We start from the raw sequence: 25,137 nt of genomic DNA on the forward strand, positions 1-25,137 counted from the left end.
TGCGGCTGCTGCTGAGGGATGCCTTTTAGCTTGCTTTTTCCCTAAGAAATTATCGTTGTAATCACGCTGGCTGTCCTGAGATTCCCAGATTCCCTCCTGGCACCAGTGGGTTTGGATATGCTAGATAGCGGTGCTCCTATGTGCATTGGCTGAAGGACCTGGATCCTGCTCATAATTAAAGCCCCCTCAGCAGATCAGTGATCCTCATCCCAGCTATGCAGTGAGGATGTGCGCAGCCAGGTTCAGCGGCTGCCTCAATGGCTGCGCAGAAGAGGCCGCCTGCGGTGCCGTCGCTCCGGCCATGGCCTCCAGGATGCTGGACTGGACCGAGGTCGGGCCCCGCATCCTCGAAAGCCTGGAGATGGGCACAGTGATGACCATCTTCCACCAGAAAAAGTCCCAGAGGCCCGAGAGGAAAACGTTCCAGATCAGGGAGGACACCAGGCAGATAGTGTGGGGCAGGAGTCCGGATAAAATGGAAGGAGAAGGTGAGTGTTAGAAGCTCAGAGGAGTGCACTTCTAGACCTGCTTTAAACTGTTATAATGTCACTAAGGACGACCATGCATATTTTAACTAGGAAACAATTTGAATTACAGGCAGTAAACTGTTTGTGCAGAGTGCACCAGGACTGTCAGAGTGGATGTGGGAGAAAAAAGGTTCAGTCCAAATCCAGATGTTTATGAAACAGCAGAGTGACTACAATCAAGCAGCAAAACACAAAATAGACAGAAAACAGTGAGGAAATTATTTTATCTAAGAAGATGGTTGGTGCAATTGGATTGGCTGCAAAACCAAAATTAAGTCAATGGTTATAAACATAGTTTATAAGCCACATTTTTTTAGTAATCACATTTTTTAAATATTACATACACAAACTAACTAAATGTGCTTAATCATAAGCACATTTATGATTAAGCATAATGTGCTTATGCTTAATCAACATAAGCACATTTTCATGGGAAAGGAAAAAAAAACAGTGGCATAGTTGGTAGTACTGATGTCATTCAGGAAGAAGGACCTGGGTCTGAATCCCAGTCTGGGGTTTTACTGCAAGGAGTTTGTTTGCATGTTCTCCCTATGAATGCATGGGTTCTCTCCAGGTTCTTCAACTTCCTCCCACAGTCTAAAAACACAACTGTTACGATAATTAGATTCATATGCGTGTGTGTGTGTGTGCATGACTGGATAGACTGGCAATTTGTCCAGTTTGCCCAGTGATCGCTAGAGACAATCCTCTCTCCCTGTGACCCTGAAAATACAAGGAAACGGTGAACCATTTTCAAAGTTTTTTTACTAATAAAAACCTAAAATCTGACAGGATAAGCAGTAAGATCGTTTCAAATCTGATACCTCTAAATAAAATCCTCTCCTAACTTACAAAGTAATCTATTAAAGCCCAATAAGAGCAATTCAATCTCAACGTTACCACAAGTGTTATGTGAAGGCCTCAAAGGTTTGCTGGAGAGCATTCAACAACAAATAGCAATTTCTTTGATTTGGAGTATTTTGAATAAGTGTATAGTATTTTCTTATGCTGAAACTTTGCCCTTGCTCTATCTTATTTTTACTCTTACTCAGTTTTGACATATATGTGACTCTACATGCTTCAACTTGCCTGTGACTTGACTTCAGGTACATCAGCGAGGGACAATAAGGGTTATTCTTCTTTTAATCTTCTATTCTAAAACCAAAGAACACACCAAACAGGTCAAATCTGGTTTATAAAAAGATGCATTAAACCACAGCTGTGGAGAGGTTTACAGCAGGGTTTGGTAATAAATCAATATCCCTCACAGTATTGTTTGGTTTGATTATGTTCATTTCCACACATAAGTCGCTCTAGAGTATAAATCGCACCCCTGGCCAAACAATGAAAAAAACTGCGACTTATAGTCCGTAAAATACAGTACCCTAAATGTGCTTTAGTTTTCTCATTAGTAACTTCTCTTGCAGGCCTTCTGTCTTAGGAACGATCCATCCTGTAAAATATTTTTGCTAAGATCAGTTTCCAGGTCGGAGAGCAGAGCCCAGCCAATGAAGAGGCCCAGGCTATGCAAACAAGATGATGCTACAGACTGAAACACAGCAGTATATCAGTAGCGTTCTGCTCCTGTGTCAGGGAGGTTGGATGCTTTCCATATCAGTTCTCAAGAGTTCATAACATCCCAGTCACTGCATATCACAAAGCTCCTGTGTATTGTTTAGATTTTTCCCAGGTCATGTTGACTTAAACATGTCAGAAATTGTGCTGATGGAGACAGAAACTCTAACACCAGCAAGTATTTTTTCCTGCTGCATTCTTTCTGGAAAGAGGCGACGGCTTGGTTTGTGTTCGTCTTAAATCAGGCTTCGATGACCTGCCGGAGTATTTCGTCAGCCAAACAGAGCAGATACAAGAGTCGTCTTGCAAGTTGCTGCTGCGTCAGAAAGCTTCTCTGCTGCTTTTGACTTGTTTTAGAGAGCTGCTGTTCTTAACCTTTATTTAAACCCACAGAAAAGCAAAAATAATTTTGCAATTTTAGCTTTCTAAAGCTTTTCTAAACTGGCCACTAAAAATACACACACAAAGACAAGAAAACCTAATATAATATTCAAATTAGTTTTTTCTTCCTCCAATTCACAGACTTTTTAATTGATGATGTAGGAAATAACTTAAAATAACAAATACTGATCTCCATTCAGAGCTACACTTTTGCAGAGTTGTCCTTTTGCCCTCCTCAAAATGTGACATTCTGTCGTGGAAAGTCCGGTCGCGTTCCCACTCAGCTGACACGCTGTCACGGCCTGTTAGCTGACAGACAGAGCACAACCCTGTGACCTCTGCTTCCTCCACTTCGACCTCTTAGTAACTCTCCAGGCATGGCGGCGTGCTGCTACCGCATGGATCCTCGACTGGCCTCAGGCTTCCTGGCTGGATGTGGGCCCAAAAAGCAGACGCTTGTCACGAGGTCCGTCCGTCTCGTCTAGGGCGTGGAGGCTATTGTCTGCAACCCGGATTTTGTGGTCTGAAGTCGGATTTGTTGCAGTTAAAGTTGGCGCAGAAAAAAAAGGCTAAAAGCATTCTCAACTGGCATGATTGGGTTTCCTTCTGTCTGCCATGTGTCTTTCTATCTTTATGGCAGAACTCTGTAAAGAAAATAATCCCTCGGCCTCAGAAGAACAGGCCGGATATTTTTCACATCAGACAGATGTAGGTAACTCAAGACAGGGAAGGAATAGTAAAAGTATGAACAGGCGTAACATGAATACACCAACATTTTGTCTGAATATAGTGTGGATATGAAAAGTGTCCACTCCCATTTTGAATTAGAAGCTTTTCATGAAGCAAAAATGGAGAAAACAAATTCAAATCTTCTCCCAGATTTACTTTGAGCAGCCTTTGGTTTCTTTTGTTTGTTCACTCTTCTGGTGTTCAGAATTACCAACAGTTCTTGTGAATCTGATCTGAATCTGCATGTAGCATATTGACTGATCAGAGCGACTGCACAAATCTTCTCATTATTCGAAAGATTAATAATTTTGCTTATTTTATGAAGTTGTGGTTTTTCTAAAATTCCTGTCTCATTTCTGGTTTCTTCTCTAATTTAGCAATGCCAGGAGTCTCTTTGTTTTTAAACCCCACTATATTTCCCAGTCAGATTTATTCATCCACACATTCTCATGCAGACTAATGAAAATGTTCCTTTTTCACACACACACACATGCACACACGCAAACATGTTTTCGTAACCCCAAATCGGCCCTTTATAAACAACCTCCCACCGGACAAAGCCTCCAGCAGATTCCAGGAACTCAGTGGGTCTCTCGTTCACTTTATCTCCTACAGTTCTACCTCTTTGCTTCCTCCCGCTCTCATCTCTCCATTCTTTTCCTCCCGGCTATAATTTCCAAATTTCCGGCCCCCACACGTTTACCTAAACACCCTGCTTGTTTTCAGATATGCCCTTCTCACTCTGTTTTCTTTCACTTTTCTTTTGCTTTTTGAGGTCGTTATTCACGTTGATCTGTTTGACCTCCTAACTCACCACCTCTGCCAGCTCTTTGTTTTTCTTTTTTCTGTGGTTTGCTTTAGTATTTGTTTTATCCTAGCACACAGGAGTCTCTGCGGATATAATTGTTTTTTCCAAACTTGGATTGACTCTCACCATAGCTCCAACCAGGACCTATGAGTTTCAGTAGGATTTAGCTTCAGTAGAGTTGGGTATTTCATCAGGAAAAATGCTAAAATAAGCTAAAAAAAAGAAAAAGCAAGAACACAGACTCCAATTCTGTGTTTTGCTTTTAGATGAGTCCCTTGCCAAGCAGTGGATGTATAAAATCCTGAGGCACAGGAAGTGTTGGGTTATCAGGGAGTGTCTCCCTTCCCGTCTCAGATTGAAGGACTGAAAACAAAAGGTCTGAATCTTCTGCAGGAAGGAGGGACATTGAACACAACTGAGGCGCCCCTGGTACTACGAGTGGTTTGACTCATGAAATGAGTATTTTTGAAAACAGTTAATGTTAGCTTTGTTCATATGAAATTTAAAGTTAAAACGGTTAATTACAGTACAGAATGACTCCTTAAAAACAGCAATTAAACTAAGATCAGTGAAATTTAGTTAAATTAAATACTTTATTCTGCACCTTGGAAAACAACCTTGAAATCCAGTTTATGAATGTATTGTGTGGTAGTCCAAGATTGTTGTGTCCTCATGCTCATGGGAATATTTGTTCTATTTTAAATGTTTGAAGACAGATCTATTAATAGTAGCAGTACTTTATATGTCTTGTAAAAGTGCAACACACGACTGCTTTGATGAGTGGGTTATGTGTTGTAATCTGTAAAAAATATGCTGCCTTGTTATTGTGTTACACTTGTTTCTGGAAGTTAAAATTCCTGAGCTGCACATCTGACAAAGGAACTGAAACACTTAATGGGATTTTTGACATGAAAAGTTGGAGCGTCCTTTAGCAACCTGTACAAAATCCAATATGGCTGCTGCATATTTAACTATACTTCATGGCTCCAGCAACACAATGTTTTCTACTTCTGGCGATTCATATAACATCAGATTAGTCCCACAGGGTACAGTATATTATTAGTTTGTGAATAAGCTCTCTAGATTACAGAAAGGGTGATAATGCCTTTACATGGCAATTTGAATAAAATCAGTGTTATCTCCCTCTAACAGAGAACTTCAAAAAGGTTGGTGTCTTGCGGAATAGAGTGGGAGATGGATAGACAGACAGGGGCCTCGGCTACAGTAATTAGGACCTTGCTCCAGTCTGTTCTGGTAAAAGAGCAAAGCCAATAAGCAAAGCACTTGATTTACCAGCCTGTTCCGCCCCAAGCCATATGGTCTATGATCCAAAGAAGTTTTTGCCCACATAATAATAGAACTGACATTCTGCTACTGAAGTAAAAGCTTTATGTCTTTTAAGGTTTTTTGCATTTTATTTTTATCCACGGAGGGGACAATGGTTGTGAAGATGGCTGTGGTTAATCAAAATATAAGCATAAAAGATGTAAGGATATTATTTCAAATGTAAGTCCATCATTGTGATCACTAGAGTCGTTTTTAAAATGACAAAGATTTCCACCAGAATCTTTGTCATTTTTTAGTTTGATCAAATTTCTTGGACTTCATCTAAACTCTGGGTGCCATCTGGCACGGAACGATGTGGCCAACTGTATCACAAACTAAGTTATTTCACTGGAAATACTCTGCAATTATGAGCAGCTGGCAATTTCAGGTCAACAGAATACGCAGCTGTTTTCGTAAGCTATAGTTCACTCTAGCACTGAGAGCTAACTGAGTAGGGAGAAACAGCTGCCTATGAAGCAGCTCTGATAATGAAACATACTATTGTAGAACATCAAATCTGAGCCATCTGTATGTTTCTCATGTTCAGATCCTTCATGCTCATTAAAGGTGATGTCAGCCTGAAATCTGAAGCTGTACTGCGTCCTTAGCATAGCTGTATTCACAGCAAAGGCCAGGATTAAAAGGTTGTGGTGTGTTTCTGTGAAGTGGAGGAGTTGTGAGCCGAGAGCCTGTTTTCCTCAATGTCCAACGCCCAAACTCAGTGGCAGGAAATGATAAAGGGAATGCAAAAAGAAAGAAAAAAAAATCATAGCAGCGTCTTGGTTTGTGCTTTGAAGTGCTTTGAAGTGACTCTGCTTTCACTTAAACACCTTTGTGATCTGAGGCCTCTAATTGATGCCTCAGATTTGTTTTAAAAATATTAACAATTTAATAATTGTGTTTCTGAAGCACAACAAATGTGCCTCCATTTGCATGAATAACATATGTTAATTTGGATACGAACTTTCAGAACTTGTATATAAGGTAATATAGGTATTTCTTCCTATATTACCTTTAATAGTGAGATATTTTTATAGCACAATACTGTATGCTTTCTAGTGCAGTGCCAAATTTATAAAAAGGTTAAATAAATTGATGATGCTATAGAAGTATGCATCTTTTGACTCAGGCCCTCAAACATGAACATTGTACCCTGACCTGCAAGAATCTTTCCTTTTCTTGATTTCTCATGATAACCATCTATGGTTCCTGCACTGTGATTCTTCTCTGTGGAGCTGGAGCAATAATAGTTTGCTCAACTGCTCAAACTACCTGTTTTATGCCCATATATGGAGCAATACAATCTGTCTTTGTTGCCGTCACAAGAGAGATGATTAGTTATTAAACTAGACAGGAAGTGAGGACAGACACTCAAAACCTTTGTGTAGTTTGAATTAATTTGAAAACTTTTCAAAGAGAAATAAGAGCCAGAATTAATTGGAAAACATCAACCATTGTTTTAACTGCTTCAAATATTTCAACACTTTAAATATTTCAAAGCTCTTGAACATAAAAAAAGAGTTTTACAGTCCATGGCAATGTTTATCTTCAACAATGTGATAAATGTTTTTTTTTTTTTTTACCTTTTTGAATATGAAATTATATTGATGCTTTTGAACACTTGAATGGAGATCAAAGAATGATTTCTTAAAACGATCAACTAAAATCCAGCCACCATGTGAGGAAGATGACGCTCTCAATTAATCTCATGCCAAACATTCTCCCTGCCGTCTGCACATGGAGACCATTCCGATCAGAACCAGATCTACTCTTGTCTCTTTGATTCAGGATTATTTACAACCTCCTGAAGGCAACCATTGATTTGGACATGATTTGTTTCTTCTGTTGCTTGTCTGCTATCTGCTGGATAAACAACTTAACAACTTAAAGACGTATTTTTCAGTGGCCAAAATGTATAAAGTTGCTGATTTCATGTACAAGAAGTTCCACCTGTGGAAAATTGTTTTCAAGGATTTTTGTAATGCCGTTCAGCCGTGTGTGAATGTGCTGAGTGTCTATGAAAGTCTGTTTATGTGTGTTTGCACTGGACATCTGTTATGTCAATAAGCTGGAGGTTTTCTTTGTGGGTGTGTCAACTGCTGCAAGTGTGAAAGTAGAGTCCAGAGTTTATATCACATTCTGTGGTTGCTCCCTGAACCTTAACCCTTCAGAGCCAGCTTCACACACTGCTCACACACTGTCAGACTTTGACTCTTTGACAATGGACACATTGTACGATTATTTCTATGACTTAAATTACAACACATAATACATTTTGGGTAAGAAAAAAAATATAAGATAGACTCCTATCTTATGAAAGTTGGTTTCATCGACATTTATATCTGGCTAAGAACAAACCCACACTGCTGACACAGGATATACCCAAGGTTGTTGCTTGGCCTACGCGGATACCACAATTTGGTACAATCTGTCTGTGTGCAGCTTCAAGATGGGAATAATTAACGCATTCAAATGTTTCTATCTGTTTATTTTGGGATTTAAATGGCTTGTCTTGCTCAAATTTGACACCAAACATGAAATCATGCAGAGTTAACGACTGACTATAAGCAGTTTGTTTTTGAAGCGCTCTGGTGCAAACATTACAATCTCAGTTTTAAAGCTGAAGACTAAGTTAATCAAACTTTTATGTCTTTAGCACATAAATACTTAGAAGCCTTTCTTTTTTTTATTAAGAAATTCAGTTCAGTAGTCTAAGCAAATGAATTACATTTATCAAGCTTAAGGGAGTATCATAAGCATCTTTTGCCTATATCTGTGTATTCAAGCATGAAAGCAGGGGTCCTGCCTGACTATCTCCATCAGTCATTTACCATGTTGAGTATGAGTAGCACAACAAAAATGCTGAAAACATGCATATGGTAAATAAAATTGGTCAAAGAACCAAACTGTGATACTTTGTAGGTTTGGTTCATGAACATGAACAAATCAGAAAGTTTTCCAAACTTAAAATTTACTTCATCTTTTTTGTTTTAGGAATAGTTTCTTATTAAAATGTCCTTGAGGTCCCTAAATTACCATTTTGTAGTATTCTTCTAAATTTAAACAAGTAATATAGAGAATTGTTTTATTTTGCAGTGATTTACATTATTATTTTGAAAACAAGCAGCCTAACCAAAAAACTGAAAAACAAATAGCCTTTTTTCCTTTTTCCCTCTCACTGATGCAGCTTTTACCAGTAAACGTGACCAGAATAATTTCTCTTTTTAAAGTTACTTTAAGATACAAGGTCTTTTTGTGAGTCTGACAAGTGTTCTTGCAGTTAAAGATGTCTGCAGATATTTTACTCTTCCTGCAGCCCCAGGTTGAGATGTTTGTGTATCTGTTTCTGGTCTCCGGCTCACAAAGTGACCACTTGTGCAGCTTTCCAGAAACAGGTTTCTGTGTGTTTGGCACGGAAATGAACAACGTGCCAAAGCGTGATTAATGGTTGAGCATACTTCTGTTCATGCAACTCTATCCTTCCTCTCTCCTCCTCCTCTTCTTCCTCCCCCAGTTGACATACGGGAGATCCGGGAGCTGCGGTTGGGAAAAGGCTCGCGTGACTTTGAGCGGTACCCGGAGGAGGCTCGTAAACTGGACTCGGCCCACTGCTTCATCGTGTTGTATGGCCTCGAGTTTCGCCTGCGGACTCTCAGCTTGGCAGGTCTGCATAAATTTGGATAGATTAAAGGTCCCAAAACTTCCTGCTTTTATTTTGTAGATTTATTTCTTGACCTAAAAAATCTTTAAAAATGAGGAATACATTAGAGTCTGTATATTTTGTTTGGTCTAAAGCCAACAGAATGATTTCAGTTTCCCACTTTAATGCTTTGGCAGAATAAACCCTCTCCCTGCTTGTATCCTGAAATCTAATAAGAATTTATTACTAATGACTTCACTGGTTTTAGACAAAGATAGTATAGGTTTGACACTTAACAGTTGTTCACATGGGTTTATGTTGCAGGTCTGATGTTAAACTTTGACACATCAAAAATGACAACAGTTTTTCCTTTCTACAAAATGTAGAAAAATAAAGGTTTTGGGTTTATTTTATATGCACTTATCTTAGAAACTATTTTTGCACAGCTAAGTAATGATAATTGACATTTATTGAAGATGGCCTGTGAGGTGCCACTTGGCTTTATATTGGGGCCAAGCTAGTTTATTTTATATATCAGGGATTTCTGAAACATGTAAAGACAGTTATAATCTGCTTAGCTTGTCAATGATACTAATATTTTGTCCCAAAAAACTTGGTAATGGATACTACTGATTTGTTGGACATTTTTTTCTGTGTGATGGCAGCCTACAGTGGAGAGGAAGTCAACATGTGGATCACGGGTCTGAACTGGCTGATGGTCGATACCCAGAGAGCACCAGCACCGCAGCAAATAGAAAGGTCTGTAAAACATTCCATTTTCAAAAATATGCCATAACAGTAACAATGAAAAATACTCAATGAAGCTTTGTGCTGTTGCCATTTTGGCTTTGAATATATTTTTAACTTTAAGGCCAGTGATTGTCTATAATAGAAACATTAGTATTGAACTCTCCATGCCTAAAGAATAATAGAATACATCCCCACTTAAAGACTGAATTTTCCTAAAACTTAGGTTAATTAAGATTAATTAAATTTAAGGCACATCTTTTGCAGAGGCACCTATAAATGTGGAGGGTGCTGGCATTAATGAGCTAAATAAACCTTCCAGACAGGAGCTGACAGACTGCTAGGTTTTACAGTGCAATAAAATTACATGTTGCTGAAGTAATTAAAGCACTTATCAGTGCTCCCCTCCTTGGATGCCCTTCAGTGATGTCTGGCTGCAGCAGGGAAGAGGCAACCTGGATATGGACTCAGAGAAGACAAATATTTAGTTAGAGATAAAAATATTTATTACCGGTGAATGTTCAGAGGCTGTTTTTGGCATCAGGGGTGAAAGCAGGAAAACACTATGAGGCTGTGAAGCAGACAAACCGCTTAGTGGGAACGTTTGGAGGAAATGAAAAGACTCATTTCATCTGTTTTTCTGAAGTTGTTTTTCATCAGCTGATTTAAATGATGTTTAATGGATTTCATTCGGATGATCTTTAAGTTGAGTTGTTTAAAGGACGAAAAAAAAATATATTTTTTTTTTACCAAATGTTTTTGGAACCGTTGTGTCTGGAGTCCAGTTTTCTGGTTCTTATTAAGTTTACAATTTTAAGCCTTTTTCTTAGTTTAAATATTAAATCAAATTTTTTTCTATGGAAAATAAAGTGTGAATGAGTCATCTCCATAGAAGCAGTGCTTCCAGTTCTCACCTATAAAAACTAACAATGTTTCTTACGTATTTGCTCGCATTTAAATTTACATAACCTATAGCTAAAATATTAATTTGACTTTTTTTTCATCTGTTAGATTAAGTGCAGGATGAGCTACATTTGAGAAAAACAGAGAAAACACTTCAAAACCTGTGACAGAGTAGATGAACCTGAATTCCAATAAATCTCAAACACTTCATGTGCTTGTAACTCTGGCAAAAATCTTGTTACCTCATGAACACACGTTTCAGATTTAATGCCCTAATTTTAAGGCTCAGGGTAAATACTTCGACATACTTGGTGTACTATGGTGTCCACCCATTTTATCAACTATGCCTCAGAACTGTCTTCATTCTTTTTCTTTTCCTTTTCTTCTTTTTCTTTTTCTTACTTCATTACTTCATTTAGAGTCTCCTGTTCTGCCAAACTTTAAATTGTTGCACCGAGATAGCCGGATTACAGTAAACTCATCTCCATCTCCATACCTGAAAAACTAGTTTGAGATGATTTCCAGTATATTTTTGTGCTCTGTCTTAGACGTTCCAGGTTGTGCCAGGAAAACATTTCCCATGTCATTACACCAGCACGGGCTCCAGCAGTACATACATGTTGAGCCTTGCTAGTAAAAACACAAAAGGGCAGCTGTTGAGCCAGCAGGAGAGATAAAGACATTTAAAGTTTGTTTTTTTTCACGCTGGTGAAAGATGTCATCTGTTTGCCAGTAATCTGTGCCCATGGTTGATTTACTAATGTGTTGCCCAGCTGTTATTACTGTGGCGACCATATCAGTTTTATAACTGATTACAGTTTTATTGTGATTGTGCTTAAAATATCCAAAAGCAAAACTTTAACCAAACTCAAACATAATACATGTATTATTAATTAACACTTAACACATGTTACTGTGAGTTGTACTGTGACAGTGAAACTTGTTAGTTTTATTTAGCATTAATCAAATATTATTTTTCTTCCGCCACTGACAAAAAACTGTCACTTGTGACTGAAAACAAAAAGTGCGTTAAAAACTAGCTGTAAGTCTGATTGTTTTTCTTTTTCAGTTCTGCTTATTTTCCTGTAAACATTTGAGTTCAGACCAGTTTTCAGTCAGCATCCTTTTCCTCTGACTCTGCAGGTGGTTGAGGAAACAGTTTGAAGTCATGGACAGGAACAACGAGGGCTGGTGAGTGACTCACCACAAACATGTCAACACCCAATCACAGTTTTAACAGCAGCAAGTGAGGAATGGTGCAGCTTTGCAACAATTTGCAAGTGAAGGTAAAACCAGATCTCGGTGTCATCAGAGAACATGTTAGGACTTCATGCTTCTGTTTTGGTGTTGGCTTCTCCAGAACAAACAGCCTGTCACTGCTTGATAAGAAGCAGGAAGTGATGAAAGAATAGGGAGAGGGCAACTTCCTGTCGTCTGTGAAAATAGAAACAGTAGCCAGTTGGAGTCCTGGGAGGAGACCGGACTCAAAGTGAGCAGAGATCCAGGTTGATGACCTTGAAAAACCCTCTTTGGTTCAGAGGACTGAAGTGAAGTTTTTCTCTCCACCTGCTTTATGAACTTCCTTCCTCTTTCTGGTTCTGACTGTACCATCTGTTAACTTAATTACCAAATGATTATCCATGTGCTGTTCTTTCATAAAACAAAATGTGTGACTAACTGAAGCATATGCGCCTACCGGCAACCTCCGTTTCTCGTATTAGTTCTGTCCAGATATTTTGTAGCGTGGGTACTGCTACTTTTAGATTCAGCCTTATTGCAGAACCTCCAAATCAAACGGCTGAATTGGCTGATCCAAGAAACTGGATCATCGCTTGGACAATGATCCCAAACCAGAAGTTAATCAACTTGAGCATTTTAAAACATGGTCAACATCTAAACCTGACTGATATGCTTTGATAGAAGCATAAAGAAGGTGAATAGAACAAAATCTCTGTGACTCTCGATGACCTGAAGCACCATTAAAAATAAGATTTGATGAAAATACAGTGTTAGAGGCAAATAAAGACACACCTGTAGCAACTGTTTGGGATATTTACTGTAAAAGGTTCTACAGCAGTTCGTTGTCTTTTAAATTGTTCTTGGTGACTCATTAATGACAGTGAGATAGTATGACTGATGCTTATCTTTTCTTTCCTCTGCAGCATTACATTGAAAGATGTCAAAGCTCTTCTGCCTCAGATCAACTACAGAGTTCCCAACATGCGCTTTCTCAAAGACAAACTGCAGGCCAGATGCTTTTATGATTGTGTGCTTTTGATCTCTTTGAGATTGAGCCTACCACCAGTTAGTGTCATAACTCCTGTTTTCTGTGTTTCTCCAGGAGGTGGAGGCAAAGAATGAACTGTTGCACTCCAACTTTGCACAGCTCTACAGGACGCTTATGTTTGATGCTCAGAGGAGTGTAAGTCTTGGACTTAATAGTCACATTTCATAAAAAGCCTGACAAACAGTTTAAAAAAAATTGCATGAAAAGCATGAAAGGCCTCCGATTTTCAAGACTTAATTATGATGTAAAGAGAAACAAAGAGGTTAAAAGGTTCTGAATCCCTCCTTTGTGAGTTTTATACTGACACTTTGACAATTCCCACCTTTTGCACTCATTTTGTCCTCTGATGTTTATGCCTCACCTGACCCTCTCCCACCTGCTTTTCACCTGGGTCCTTCCCTCTACCTCCTCAGATTATTGAGCAGCTGGATCTCTCCTTTCCTCTCCGGTGAGTTCCTCCACATTCACCTCTGTTTTCTCCTCCTTCACACCCCAATGTTCCCAGTGTACTTGTCCAGTCAGTCTTTATTACAGCAGTCTTGTATTTCAAAAAATGTTTCCATGTGTTTGTGCTGTCTTAATGGCACTAAAATGTTTCTGTTTCTGCTTGGTGCACGAGAAACATTTCTCTAATGTTAAGAGGCATTACCTTAAAAGTGGTGTAATTAGATTTGGCTCAACCACAGGAAAAAGTCTGCTAATGTATCACATCTCTTTTCTCTGAAAGCGGACCTTTACTCTTATTCTGCTTTTTATACATCTGTGGTCTAACATCTTAAATTTGGTGTATTCATAGAAATGTGGATCGACCAGAGCTTTGTCAGATCTCCCTTTACGACTTCCAGAAGTTTCTGCAGATGGACCAGAGGGTAAAGAGTGCTCATCAGCAACACACACACAAACAAAAATCCCTGAAGCCTGCTTTGCCTCAGCTTTCTTTTTTGCGTTTATTTCAGGAGTCCTGGGCATCAGATTTGAGTCGAGTCAGGGAATTTCTCATGACCTACATGAGAGAAGGACCTCAGCCTGAACCAGTGCTGCAGCTGGATGAGGTGTCAAAACCTGAGACACAAGAAAGAAACATTTAAAAGACTGTGCCGTCTTACAGTATGTTTATTTCTGTCTTTTAGTTCCTTACTTTCCTGTTCTCAAAAGAAAACACTGTGGCAGACCCTCGACTTTCACCAGTTGTCCCTGATGACATGAAAAGGCCGCTGTCACAGTACTGGATCTCCTCTTCACACAACACGTAAGATAACAAGTCCATAACTCTAAAGGAAATGAAGAGTAAAAAAAAATTACATATTTTTATGGCAAATTTCTATGTAAGAGAATATACTCAGTTTATTCAAAAGCTGAAAGAGTAAACTTTCAAAAAGAAAATAAAAAAGAACATATTGATGAAGACTGTGGGAAAGTTTTCATTGACTTAATACAGTTGTATTTTCATTGTGAAGAGTTACTTTCATATTTGTTTATTTATTTTTATTTCTTTGTTTGTTTGTTTGTTTATTTATTATCTTTTAATGTGGCCCCCATTCTCAAGGTTTTTCAAAAGGGATTTTAGCTGTGATTGTTGAACCAAAAAGGTGTTTAATATCTGCAACATTCAGCTTGTTTTGTGTAGTTTGGCAACGTATAGTTTAAAATCAGTTACAATAATAGAAAAGAAAAACATTCTTAGTAATTATATTTTGTATTTTTAAAATGAAATCATTTTCAAGGAAAATGTTATGTGCATTAATTTAAAGCTACCAATTACCACTGTTTCAGAAGAAGCTGCTTTACTTTGAGACTTTTAGACATTAATTTCTTAGTTTTTTTACTGGTCCTTTTTTTTCAGTTTTATCCCTGTACACATTGTTACCTGGTCTTTCAGGTACCTGACAGGTGATCAGTTTTCGAGTGAGTCATCTCTAGAAGCCTACGCTCGTTGTCTTAGAATGGGCTGCCGCTGCATTGAACGTAAGGAAGGGATTTTAAAGCTGCTAGTAATTGTTGGTGTTGGAAGATTGATTCTGTCTTTGAGAGCCGATGTTGATTCTCCGCTTTGTGCTCTCAGTGGACTGCTGGGATGGACCAGATGATCTGCCAATCATCTACCATGGCCACACTTTAACCTCCAAGATCAAATTCCTGGATGTGCTGCACACCATCAAAGAACACGCCTTTGTCACATCCGAGTGAGTTTAGCTGACCTTCTTCAGCCGTTATGTTTGCTATGGCCACCTTCACAATATGAGTGAAACAACATTTTTAAGCCCAGACCCTCTCCAACAGCTCTGTTCACCTTCCCGTTGCTATACCTGTGCAGGTATCCTGTGATATTATCTATTGAGGACCACTGCAGCGTGGTCCAGCAGAGGAACATGGCAACACACTTCAAGAAGGTGTTTGGAGAGCTGCTGCTCACAAAGCCAGTTGACAATAACGCGGACGAGCTTCCTTCACCCTACCAGCTCCGTAGGAAGATCCTCATCAAGGTGATTTCTTGATCCCTATTGGAGACCAAAACATCTTTGAATGCTGAAAATCTGACATGAAGTCAAATAGAGCCCTCATATTCCTGAGACGGTTTGGAAATCTGTAACGAGCCTGTTGATTTTGCATTAATTCTTCATTATGAAGAATCTTATTTCTTGAAATTTCTAAACAGAAAAGAGAAAAGTTGCTTGCTGAGTCTCTTGTTTAATTATTTCGTGGCAGCACAAAAAGCTGGTGGAAGGAACCCTGTATGAAGAGGTGACTTCAGCTAGCTACTCTGAAAACGACATCAGCAACTCACTGAGGAATGGCATCCTTTACCTCGAGGACCCCATCGACCATGTGAGTATTTCTGCTTTTATTCAGGAGACACTGAAGTTACCACAATGATTGAAATAAATAACAAATGTCTGAAAATGTACTGAAAACTGAATAACTTTTGAAATACAAAAATATAAAAACTAAACCCATTTCAATGAAGAAAAATCAAATGACAAAACATAACATGCCTTTTAAATTTAGGCTAATTTCATTCATTTTAATATTTTTCCACTTTTTACTATTCTTGTTTTATTGATAAAATTTCTCACCTTACATAGGATAAGAAAACATTTACAGGTAGACGTAAGGACAGCAGTTGTAGCAAAGACATAGGCGGTTAAATCTCAAATTCAACCGGCTTTTACCACAAAAGAGGCAGAAGCTCGCTGTGGCTTACGCCTGATTGGACCAGAGCAAACAGAACGTTGTTATAAAATACAAGATAAAATAGAAAATAAGAAATATGACACAAAAATACAGCTAGAATAAATTTAACATATTTCAAGGGAAATATCTTAAAAAAAAATACAAATTCAAAAGATATTTTACAATTTTTACAATAGTGTTTTACTTTTGACATTCCAGTCATTCCTAAAGAATTCTGTGTAAATGAACTTATATTTGCTGAAATATTTTTGTGTGCTTTCCAGACTTGGACACCACATTATTTTGTCTTGACCAGCAATAAGATTTACTACTCAGAGGAGACATCTCGCTACCAAACAGCTGATGAAGAAGAAGAAGATATGTTAAAGGAGGTAAGGCGACAACGTGGACTTACTAACAAGAGTAAAAAGTCTATATTGGCTGTTTGACATTTTTAATGTTGAATCTTCATGCTTTTTCCCCCTTCTGGGCTTTGATAGGAGTGTAACAATAACGAGCAGCATTGTGCAGAGCGCTGGTTTCATGGGAAGCTGGGAGGAGGTCGCGACGGTCGGCAGGTTGCAGAGAAGCTGCTCCAGGAGTACTGTGAAGGCGGGGGTAAAGACGGCACCTTCCTGGTGCGAGAGAGCGAGACATTTGTCGGAGACTACACCCTGTCCTTCTGGTTAGAGTCATTTCTTTTTTAACTTGGCAACTGCATCGGTGCTCATTAGGTTAAGATTACAACTATCAAATTCTCATTCAACAAATCACAGTAGGAAATATACTTTTCCTCCTCCTCCAGGCGTTCTGGTCGGGTGCAGCACTGCAGGATCCACTCACGTCAGGAGTCTGGGTCCACCCGATTCTACCTGACAGACAACCTTGTGTTCGACAGCCTCTACCATCTCATCTGTCACTACAGAGAGGTGCCGCTGCGCTGCAATGAGTTTGAAATGAGACTGGAAAATCCCGTGCCGCAACCCAATGCACACGAGAGCAGAGAGTGAGTGACTCAGACCAACTATGGAAAACTATGTGTATTTCTCCTACTAAGACCTATTATTTCCTATTAAGACCATTAATATATAGTAAACAACTTCATGAAGCAATATAGTTTATAAATGTAATGCAAAACATCTGCCAGCAGGGGAGGACATTTAGAGTTCAAGATGGAATCTGACATTTAAATCCAGTCACATTTGACACCATGTTTCTTCCTATTTATAAAAAAAGGAAACAATACTTTACCTCTTCCTTGTTAGACTAAAAATAATAATTATAAAAACATAAGGCATGTTGCTGTATTGTGCCACACAAATAAACTTTATTGATTGATAGGACATTCTCAATATTTTAATCAATTCAAACCATTTCCTTTTTAAAAGTGGAAATGCAGAATAGATTGAAATTTTTGAAAATGAAACTGATTGGGAGCATCTCTTGTTGTCCAGATGGTACCACTCCAACCTGTCCCGTGTTCAAGCTGAACACATGTTGATGCGTGTTCCCCGAGACGGAGCTTTCTTGGTGCGAAAACGCAGTGAGCACAACTCCTATGCCATCTCCTTTAGGTAACTGATCAACATAACCGTAAATTAGAGCTCAATAGTTATACGGACAGTACTGCTCATTAAATTCTGTTGAGTTATTCTTTGTGTGTTTTTTCATTATAAGTTACTGTCTATGGGCTTACAGGGCGGAGGGTAAGATCAAACACTGTCGCATCCAGCAGGATGGTCGTCTCTTCATGTTGGGGGGTTCGGCAGAGTTTGAAAGTTTGGTGGATCTAGTCTGTTATTATGAGAAACATCCTCTGTACCGTAAGATGAAGCTCCGCTACCCAATAAATGAAGACACTTTGGACCGAATGGGCACCGTGGTAAGACATTGCTCAAAATAAAAAAGAAAAAATTAATTTGTCATCAGTATTTTCTTTATCTATAATTTTTTACAATTTGAGACCATTTTATATGATATATTCATTGTTAAAAATGTTTGAATCAACAATTTTAGTCAACCACAACATTTTGTCGAATCACTTAGAGCCTTAGAGATTAGAAATGTTGTTTCTTTATTGGATTAATTCAGTCCTATTAGGTTTAGTGTTGTTTTTTTTTTTTTTTTTTTTTTTTTTCTGAAAACATTTCAGCTTGGCACAAATCTATGAGCAAAATCTGTTTTTGCTTTCTTGGAACAAATCACGTTTCAGAATCAAAGCGGAGTAAATCTCATAAATGTCAATCTGCTTATTTAAAGAGGAAAAACCATATAAACACCAAACCAGAACACTGGTAGGTCAGAGCCCCACATGTTTAGAGGATGTGTTAAAATCTGTTTAATTTGTCTTCTCAGGAGCTTGACTATGGAGCACTGTATGAGGCCAGAACTCCTCATTTTTATGTAGAGGCCAACAAGATGCCCACAGCGCGGGTGAGCTGGAGCATTAATCCTCTACACTGACCCTACAGTACTGCATGTTTTAGGTGCAGCAGCAGGTAAACAAACAAAACAGTGACCCTGGAGGACCAGGATTGGTAGTTTTAGTAGTATGACACAGTTTCTATCACCAGGAGAAGATAACTGTACACACTATAATATGCATCTCTGAAGCAACTCAAGACTTCATTAAAACATCTGTAAAAATCCCAAGATATCTAACGAGAAAAGAAAGACCGCTTTTTTTGTAATGGCATATTCTGCTCATAGTCTAACTGCAAACATTTCTCTTTACCTTAAATTTCAGTGTACAGTCAAAGCTCTGTATGACTACCGAGCACAGAGAGAAGATGAGCTTTGTTTCCCCAAACAAGCGCTCATCCTGAATGTGGACAAGCAGGAGGGCGGCTGGTGAGTACTCAGCTATTCAGCTTCCACTAGGTCGCTTGTTTTCATATAAAAAATAAGTCAACGACATGCTGTGTGCTGCATTCAGGTGGCGAGGCGACTACGGAGGAAAGAAGCAGCTGTGGTTTCCTGCAAACTACGTGGAGGAGGTTTCCAACTCTCCTACTAGAGAAATGGATGATGCAGTGAGTTGAGATTTGAACCTGACATGTGAAGATTTTCATGCTATCATTAAACAATTGGAAATACAGTGGTTTTTTCCTATTTTTTGTTGCTTCAGTCTACAGAGAATAGTCCTCTGGGTAATCTCCTGAAAGGCTTCATCGATGTGCCGACATGCCACGTTGGTGAGTAATGTATTTCTTTTAGTTTAGCAAAAAACAATAAGATTTAAAGCTTATCTTAAACTTTATTAAAGAGGCTCCAAACATTACTTTTTGCAAATATCCCACACCTTTAATTTACTGTGACCGTGCAGATGGTTTTCTTATGCCAGTGTTTTGGCTTTCAGATTCTCTCCAAAAACTATTTCTTAACTTGAAAACCACCGAATGCTTTTCCATCCTTCTCCTCCATCCTTCTCCTGTTTTTCTTTTTCTCTCCAGCTGTGCATAAAGACGGGAAGAACTCCCGGCCTTTTGTGTTTACCATCCACTCGCAGCACCTGAGCTCTCACCCAGTCCAGAGTCTGGACGTGGCAGCGGAGAGTCTGGAAGATCTCACCTGCTGGGTCAACAAAATCAGAGAAGCTGCACAAAATGCTGATGCACGGGTCAGTGCAAAGCTGCACAGCAACACAAAAAACACCTACAAACACCATTAATATTGATGTTTCTTTCCAACTATCAGTGCTTTGCTAAACTGTTAATGCCTCTTGAAGTCTTGTCACATTACAACCACAGACCTCTATGTATTTTATTAGTCAAGTCATTTAGGGACTTGAGTAATCGAAATAAAATTATACCTGGTTCAAAATCTATATTGTACAAGTCATGAGAAGATGTTAAATTTGGTTGATCTTTACGGCAACAGATGCAGGAGGAGAAACAAATGGAAAGGAGGAAAAAGATTGCTGTTGAACTGTCTGATCTTGTGGTTTACTGCCGGCCAGTACCGTTCAACGAAGACAGTGAGCTTCAAAATTCTAATACTTACTTTGAAAAAAAAAATGGTTAAATGTTCCATGTTTAAGTTTCTGTGATCTTTGGGTTTGCAGAAATCGGGACCGAGCGTGCCTGTTATCGGGACATGTCTTCCTTTCCGGAGACCAAAGCGGAGAAATTTGCAACTCGTGCCAGAGGAAAGCGCTTCCTGCAGTACAACCGCCGGCAGCTGTCCAGAGTTTATCCCAGAGGCCAGAGACTGGACTCCTCCAACTACGACCCACTTCCTATGTGGCTCTGTGGCTCCCAGCTGGTTGCTCTCAATTTCCAAACTCCAGGTCGGCATCTTCTTTATGTTTCAGGAGCAAATCTCACATTAAGACAATCAGACAGTCCTTTAAAATGCTTATTTGCAGATAAGCCTATGCAGCTGAACCAGGCCTTGTTCCTGCTTGGAGGCAGCAGTGGCTTCGTCCCCCAACCTGACATCATGAGAGACGATATGTTTGATCCTTTTGACAAGGACACACTTCACATTGAGCCAATCACCCTCCAGCTACAGGTCAACCGAACTTGTAGTTGGAGCCATTCAAAAAGATGTTTGATGAGAAGCAGAATAAACCCTGAAAATCTCTATTTTAACTTTTGTTTCAATCAGGTTCTGGGAGCACGGCATCTGCCGAAAAATGGCCGCAGCATCGTTTGTCCCTTTGTGGAGGTGGAGATCTGTGGAGCCGACTATGATGGCTTTAAGTGCAAGACTGACGTCGTAGGTGAGGCGGCTACTGCGTTGCATCTGAAGCGTTTTGTCTCGGTCCTCTGACTCGGCACGTTAACCATCTCCTCCTCTCGGCCCTCCCAGCTGATAACGGTCTGAATCCTGTGTGGGTGCAGAGGCAGTTTGTGTTCGACATCCACAACCCCACCTTCTCCTTCCTGCGCTTCACCGTTTTCGAAGAGGACATGTTCAGTGATCCCAACTTCTTGGCACAAGCCACGTATCCGGTCCGTCTGCTGCGGACAGGTGAGCCGCTCCCCCCTTGTCATATCAGATGGAAAATATGTTTTTAATAAACATCCCTCTCCATGTTGCGTTTACGTCTCCTAGGCTACAGGAGTGTTCCTCTGAAGAACAGCTACAGTGAGGAGCTGGAGCTGGCCTCACTTCTGGTTCACATTGAGATCTACAATGCAAAGGTAGGCGCAGGTTTTTACCTGGGTGAGGTTTGACTGTGGATCTAAACCAACCACATCACTCCAACAGCAGTATTTTTATTAAATGATTGAAACAATTAAATATTAATCTCTCTTTCCTCCTTCATTTGAGACAAAAGCATACTTTTTTTAATTAATTTAATTTTAACAAGTGAAGCTAAAGCTAAGCCACTTAAGGAGTTCTGTGTAGAACATTGTTATAGATAAAGATTGTTTTATTTAATTGTAAAATGTATGTGCTTTTGTACACTTTTGGCTTGCTTAATCACCACTGGGCATGTTGTTCATTGTTATTTCAGGTTTCAGATTTAAAGCTTGCCAACTATAGAAATATCTATCAGTAATTATCTGATCCAATTGTGGATTTTTTTTTACATCCCATATATGGAAACTGGTAGATAGATAGTGCGCACAATGCGTAACTTCAGTAATTTTTGAAATTATTTTTAAATCACATGGGAAAAAAATACAACGCTCAGATGGAGAAATAAATATTTTTCTAATCATTGTTAGTATTTTACTTTTCATGCTGATAGGTGAGACACTGCCTCCTCTGACTGCACATCACTGCTGTGACCCACACTGACCTTACATGACCTCTCATGTGCTGCTCTCCTCACCCTGTCTGCGACTGCAGGAAGAAGACGACGAGAACATGTACACATCCATTGAGAGGCTGAGGGATCGGACCAGTGAGTTGTCCACCAGGGTTTCTCTCCTGGAGAGGTCGGGATCTGCAGATCTGAGCTACCAGCAGAGTGTGGAGGAGCTCAGGGCAACTCAGGACCAGCTGAGTGAGCTGGTGGAAGCTCGTAACCACCGGTAACGGATGGCGCACCATCAGAAGGGACAGAAACATGCAGAAATAAGGAATGTTCATTCCTGACATCGACATGAAATCACATAACATCGTAGACAACAGGAAAAATAGGACAAAAAGCGGCTTTTCTCTTTTTGTAGCTCTAATGTCATGAAAACTTTAATAGAGTAGAATACAGAAATAAATGTGAGTAAAATATAAATTGCATGACATGTAAGTATTAAAAACCGACACTTCTTAAAATGCTAAAGCAGCACTGAGATTTTGATGCTCTCTATCGACACAACATTCTGCTGTGTCATCAGGAAAACAAGATGTTTGAATTTCTAAACCTGTTAGATCACAACGCCCCCGCCATGGAGAGCAGCCGCAAACCATCTGCTGTCATGTTGTCCACAATATCTCTGAGCTCTGAAGGCTTGGTGGAGCGGGCAAAACCAAAAGATATCTGTCTCTTTAGCATCATTTTTAGTTAACCTGAAACCATAAAATTCTTTTAAAAAATGACCAAATGAGAAGCTCCAAAGCAGACTGGAGCTGCAACAAAGTTAGCAATGTTAAAGCAGATCACAGTACAATTAAATATAGATATAATAGACTGAACAATAATGACTTATTTTGCAGGATTAAAATAAATGGCAATTTTCTTTCTAAAAAATTTGCATCTGTGTTTGCCTCTGAGCACAAACACCTGAAAGAAAAGAATCAAGGTGTTGCAATGACTCTACTAGAGTGAAAGTTTAATGAGCTGAAGCAGCATCAAAAAAATGTCTCTAAAATTATATATGGAGCTAATAAGTTCATACAAATAATTTGTTGCTGTTATAATACTCCTTCTCAACTGTTACTGTTTTTAGTTGTGATGTTCAGATAAATAGAACTTTAAACTCAGAAGTGATTTGAAAAAAAAGAAACCAAGGATAAATTTTTATTCTGTCCACTTATCCTTTTTCTTATCATTTTTTGATATTTACTTTCTTGTTTGAGCAAATGTTTTGAATTCTAACTAGTCTATATCCTAAACTTTTCCTTGTTTTCCAGGTTGATGGAGAAGAAGAGGAGAGAGAAACTGAGGCAGCAGTTTGCAGCCAAGCGCAGTTAACCACTCCGACCACCAGAGAGCGCTAGCCCACGGACACAGTGCCTGGCATGCTGTGTAGCAGCTGCCTCTACAGAAGCGACATGCAATCTGAAACTGAAAGAGAAAGCAAAGTGGGACATATTAAAGCACTTATAGTGAAAATATTACAAACAAACATCTCATGGACTAAAGACATAAAACTAAGCTATAAAACAATCAGGATTTAAGCTGAAACACATTTAGAGCAAACTGTGGGAGCTACTTCTAAAGGGTTGATGAAAACAGCTAACACGTGGACAGAAGTGTGTTTTTCATTGAAGAGTTTGACTCACATAAAAGGTTTTAGTTTTCAACTAAGTGAATATGAAATATTACATTTGCTCTTACCGTGTATCAGAGTTTACAATTAAAAACCAGATGAAAGGGAGAAGAAAACTCAGGTCACACACAAAAAGTGAATAAAAAGTTGATATATGGATGTAAAAAAGGAGCTGTTGGCACATGTAGCAAAGAGGAAATATCCTGTATGTGCCTTGTTGTCAAACTTTGTAAAGTTGGCTCGAAAGTTGAACTGGAAATTTTTCCTATATGGGAAACATAAAAAAACTGAAGAAGGAATGCACTCTTCTGGCTCAGACCACTAATCAGGAAGGAATCTAAAGACTGAAGTCTCCTTATGGAGTCTTTTTGGGGCAATAACGTGAACAAGGCCTTCGGAAGAGCACAAAATGTCAAATCCTCATCGAAACACATGAGGTCATCTTCTAGTACATGTAAGGGCTCTATAATAATTCATGCTACCTTCAAAGAAAGGGCGCCCCTGGATGTCAACCATTACACACAAGTCAAATAAGGGCTATGACAGAAAACTAGCAGAGCGCTTGTTTTTGATTTGTTCTAGGGTTTTTATCCCCGTTTTCTCAACACATCTAATAAACCCGGTTGGATCAGCCTCCATCATCTGAGTCTAATCAAAAGATGTGGATGAGCTGGTCCTGCAAAAGCAGGTTTGATTACTGCATGGCTTCCTGTCTGACCCACTGATCAGGAGCTACTTTTCTCTAGACTAACTGATCATTGTGTACATAACTTATTTTAGGTGAAAGAACATATTACAAGAAGGATGCTCTCTGTAACTTTATGGTAAAATTAATATTGTGTAACTGGAGCTCCCTTTAAAAAGATGTTTCCTTAGATAAAATCCTCTCTTTCCTCCCTGCAGTGCATTGCACTGTGCTGGGACTTCTATGCAAAAGTCATCTTCTTGGCCTACAGCCTTTGTGTTTTAGAAAACCTGACTCCAGTTGTGTTTTCTTTCTCTGTACCTATGCTTACTGTCCAGTATTAATACTCTGTATTACAAGTTCTGTGCAAGTTTCCAGTTAATAAATCTCTTTATGTATATTTCTATAGTGAGTTTGTGTCTTAAAGAGAAAATAACTACCTACCAACCGAGGTAGGTAGTTTGCCTGTGTGAAAGTGAACAGATTTTTACCAATGTTTACCTATGGGGCCCATATGCGTCTCAACTCACAAAGGTCATGATGTGGACCATACTGTGCCATTTGGGAGGTGAGAATGACTTGTATATAGCAACAGTCTCACTCCTAAATAAGCTTTGGTCAAGTTAAAAAAATTACAATGCCAAATAAAGACAAAGCTGAAGAAATTAAATCGAGAAAGAGGACAGAGCCCTTCTCTAGAAAAACAATTACAGTTATGAAATAAAGTGAGAATGATTATGACTGCGCTGGAGCTTTGAGGTAATACAAACTTACGAGGTATGTAAAACAGATGAGCGATATATTAAAACCAAATACATTTCTGTTGCTGTAAACAATTGATAACATTTCAGCTTCTTGTGACATTTTAGCGTTCAGAAACCAACAGGTGCTCTAAAACTGGAGTCACCAGAAAAATGAGTTCTATAGATGGTGCAAATGGTTCGGCAAAGAGATCAGACTATGTTAAATCTCT

The 25,137-nt window shown here is 39.0% G+C and overlaps 1 protein-coding gene across 2 annotated transcripts; it reads left to right on the forward strand.

The window, feature by feature from the left end:
* Positions 1-218: 218 nt before the first annotated feature.
* LOC129371997 (1-phosphatidylinositol 4,5-bisphosphate phosphodiesterase gamma-1-like) lies at positions 219-24,564 on the forward strand. 2 transcript variants are annotated; one of them, XM_055048948.1, is made up of 32 exons: positions 219-488; positions 8,861-9,010; positions 9,652-9,745; positions 11,780-11,827; positions 12,799-12,883; positions 12,978-13,058; positions 13,337-13,371; positions 13,720-13,792; positions 13,880-13,975; positions 14,054-14,172; positions 14,803-14,888; positions 14,986-15,106; positions 15,238-15,406; positions 15,630-15,749; positions 16,379-16,486; positions 16,595-16,779; positions 16,900-17,100; positions 17,549-17,668; positions 17,793-17,976; positions 18,450-18,527; positions 18,841-18,944; positions 19,030-19,126; positions 19,222-19,288; positions 19,547-19,713; positions 19,974-20,070; positions 20,158-20,382; positions 20,461-20,606; positions 20,703-20,817; positions 20,907-21,068; positions 21,153-21,241; positions 21,897-22,081; positions 23,121-24,564. In XM_055048948.1, exons 1-32 carry the CDS (start codon positions 227-229, stop codon positions 23,179-23,181), a joined length of 3,930 nt encoding a protein of 1,309 aa, XP_054904923.1. In that variant the 5' UTR covers positions 219-226; the 3' UTR covers positions 23,182-24,564. The 2 variants fall into 2 exon arrangements, 1 of the variants encoding a protein (XP_054904923.1); XR_008607218.1 differs by lacking the exons at positions 21,897-22,081; positions 23,121-24,564 and having other exon boundaries at positions 20,939-21,068.
* Positions 24,565-25,137: the final 573 nt, after the last annotated feature.

Source organism: Poeciliopsis prolifica, unplaced genomic scaffold (assembly GCF_027474105.1).
Source record: "Poeciliopsis prolifica strain line A6 unplaced genomic scaffold, Auburn_PproV2 SCAFFOLD002, whole genome shotgun sequence".
Taxonomy (NCBI): domain Eukaryota; kingdom Metazoa; phylum Chordata; class Actinopteri; order Cyprinodontiformes; family Poeciliidae; genus Poeciliopsis; species Poeciliopsis prolifica.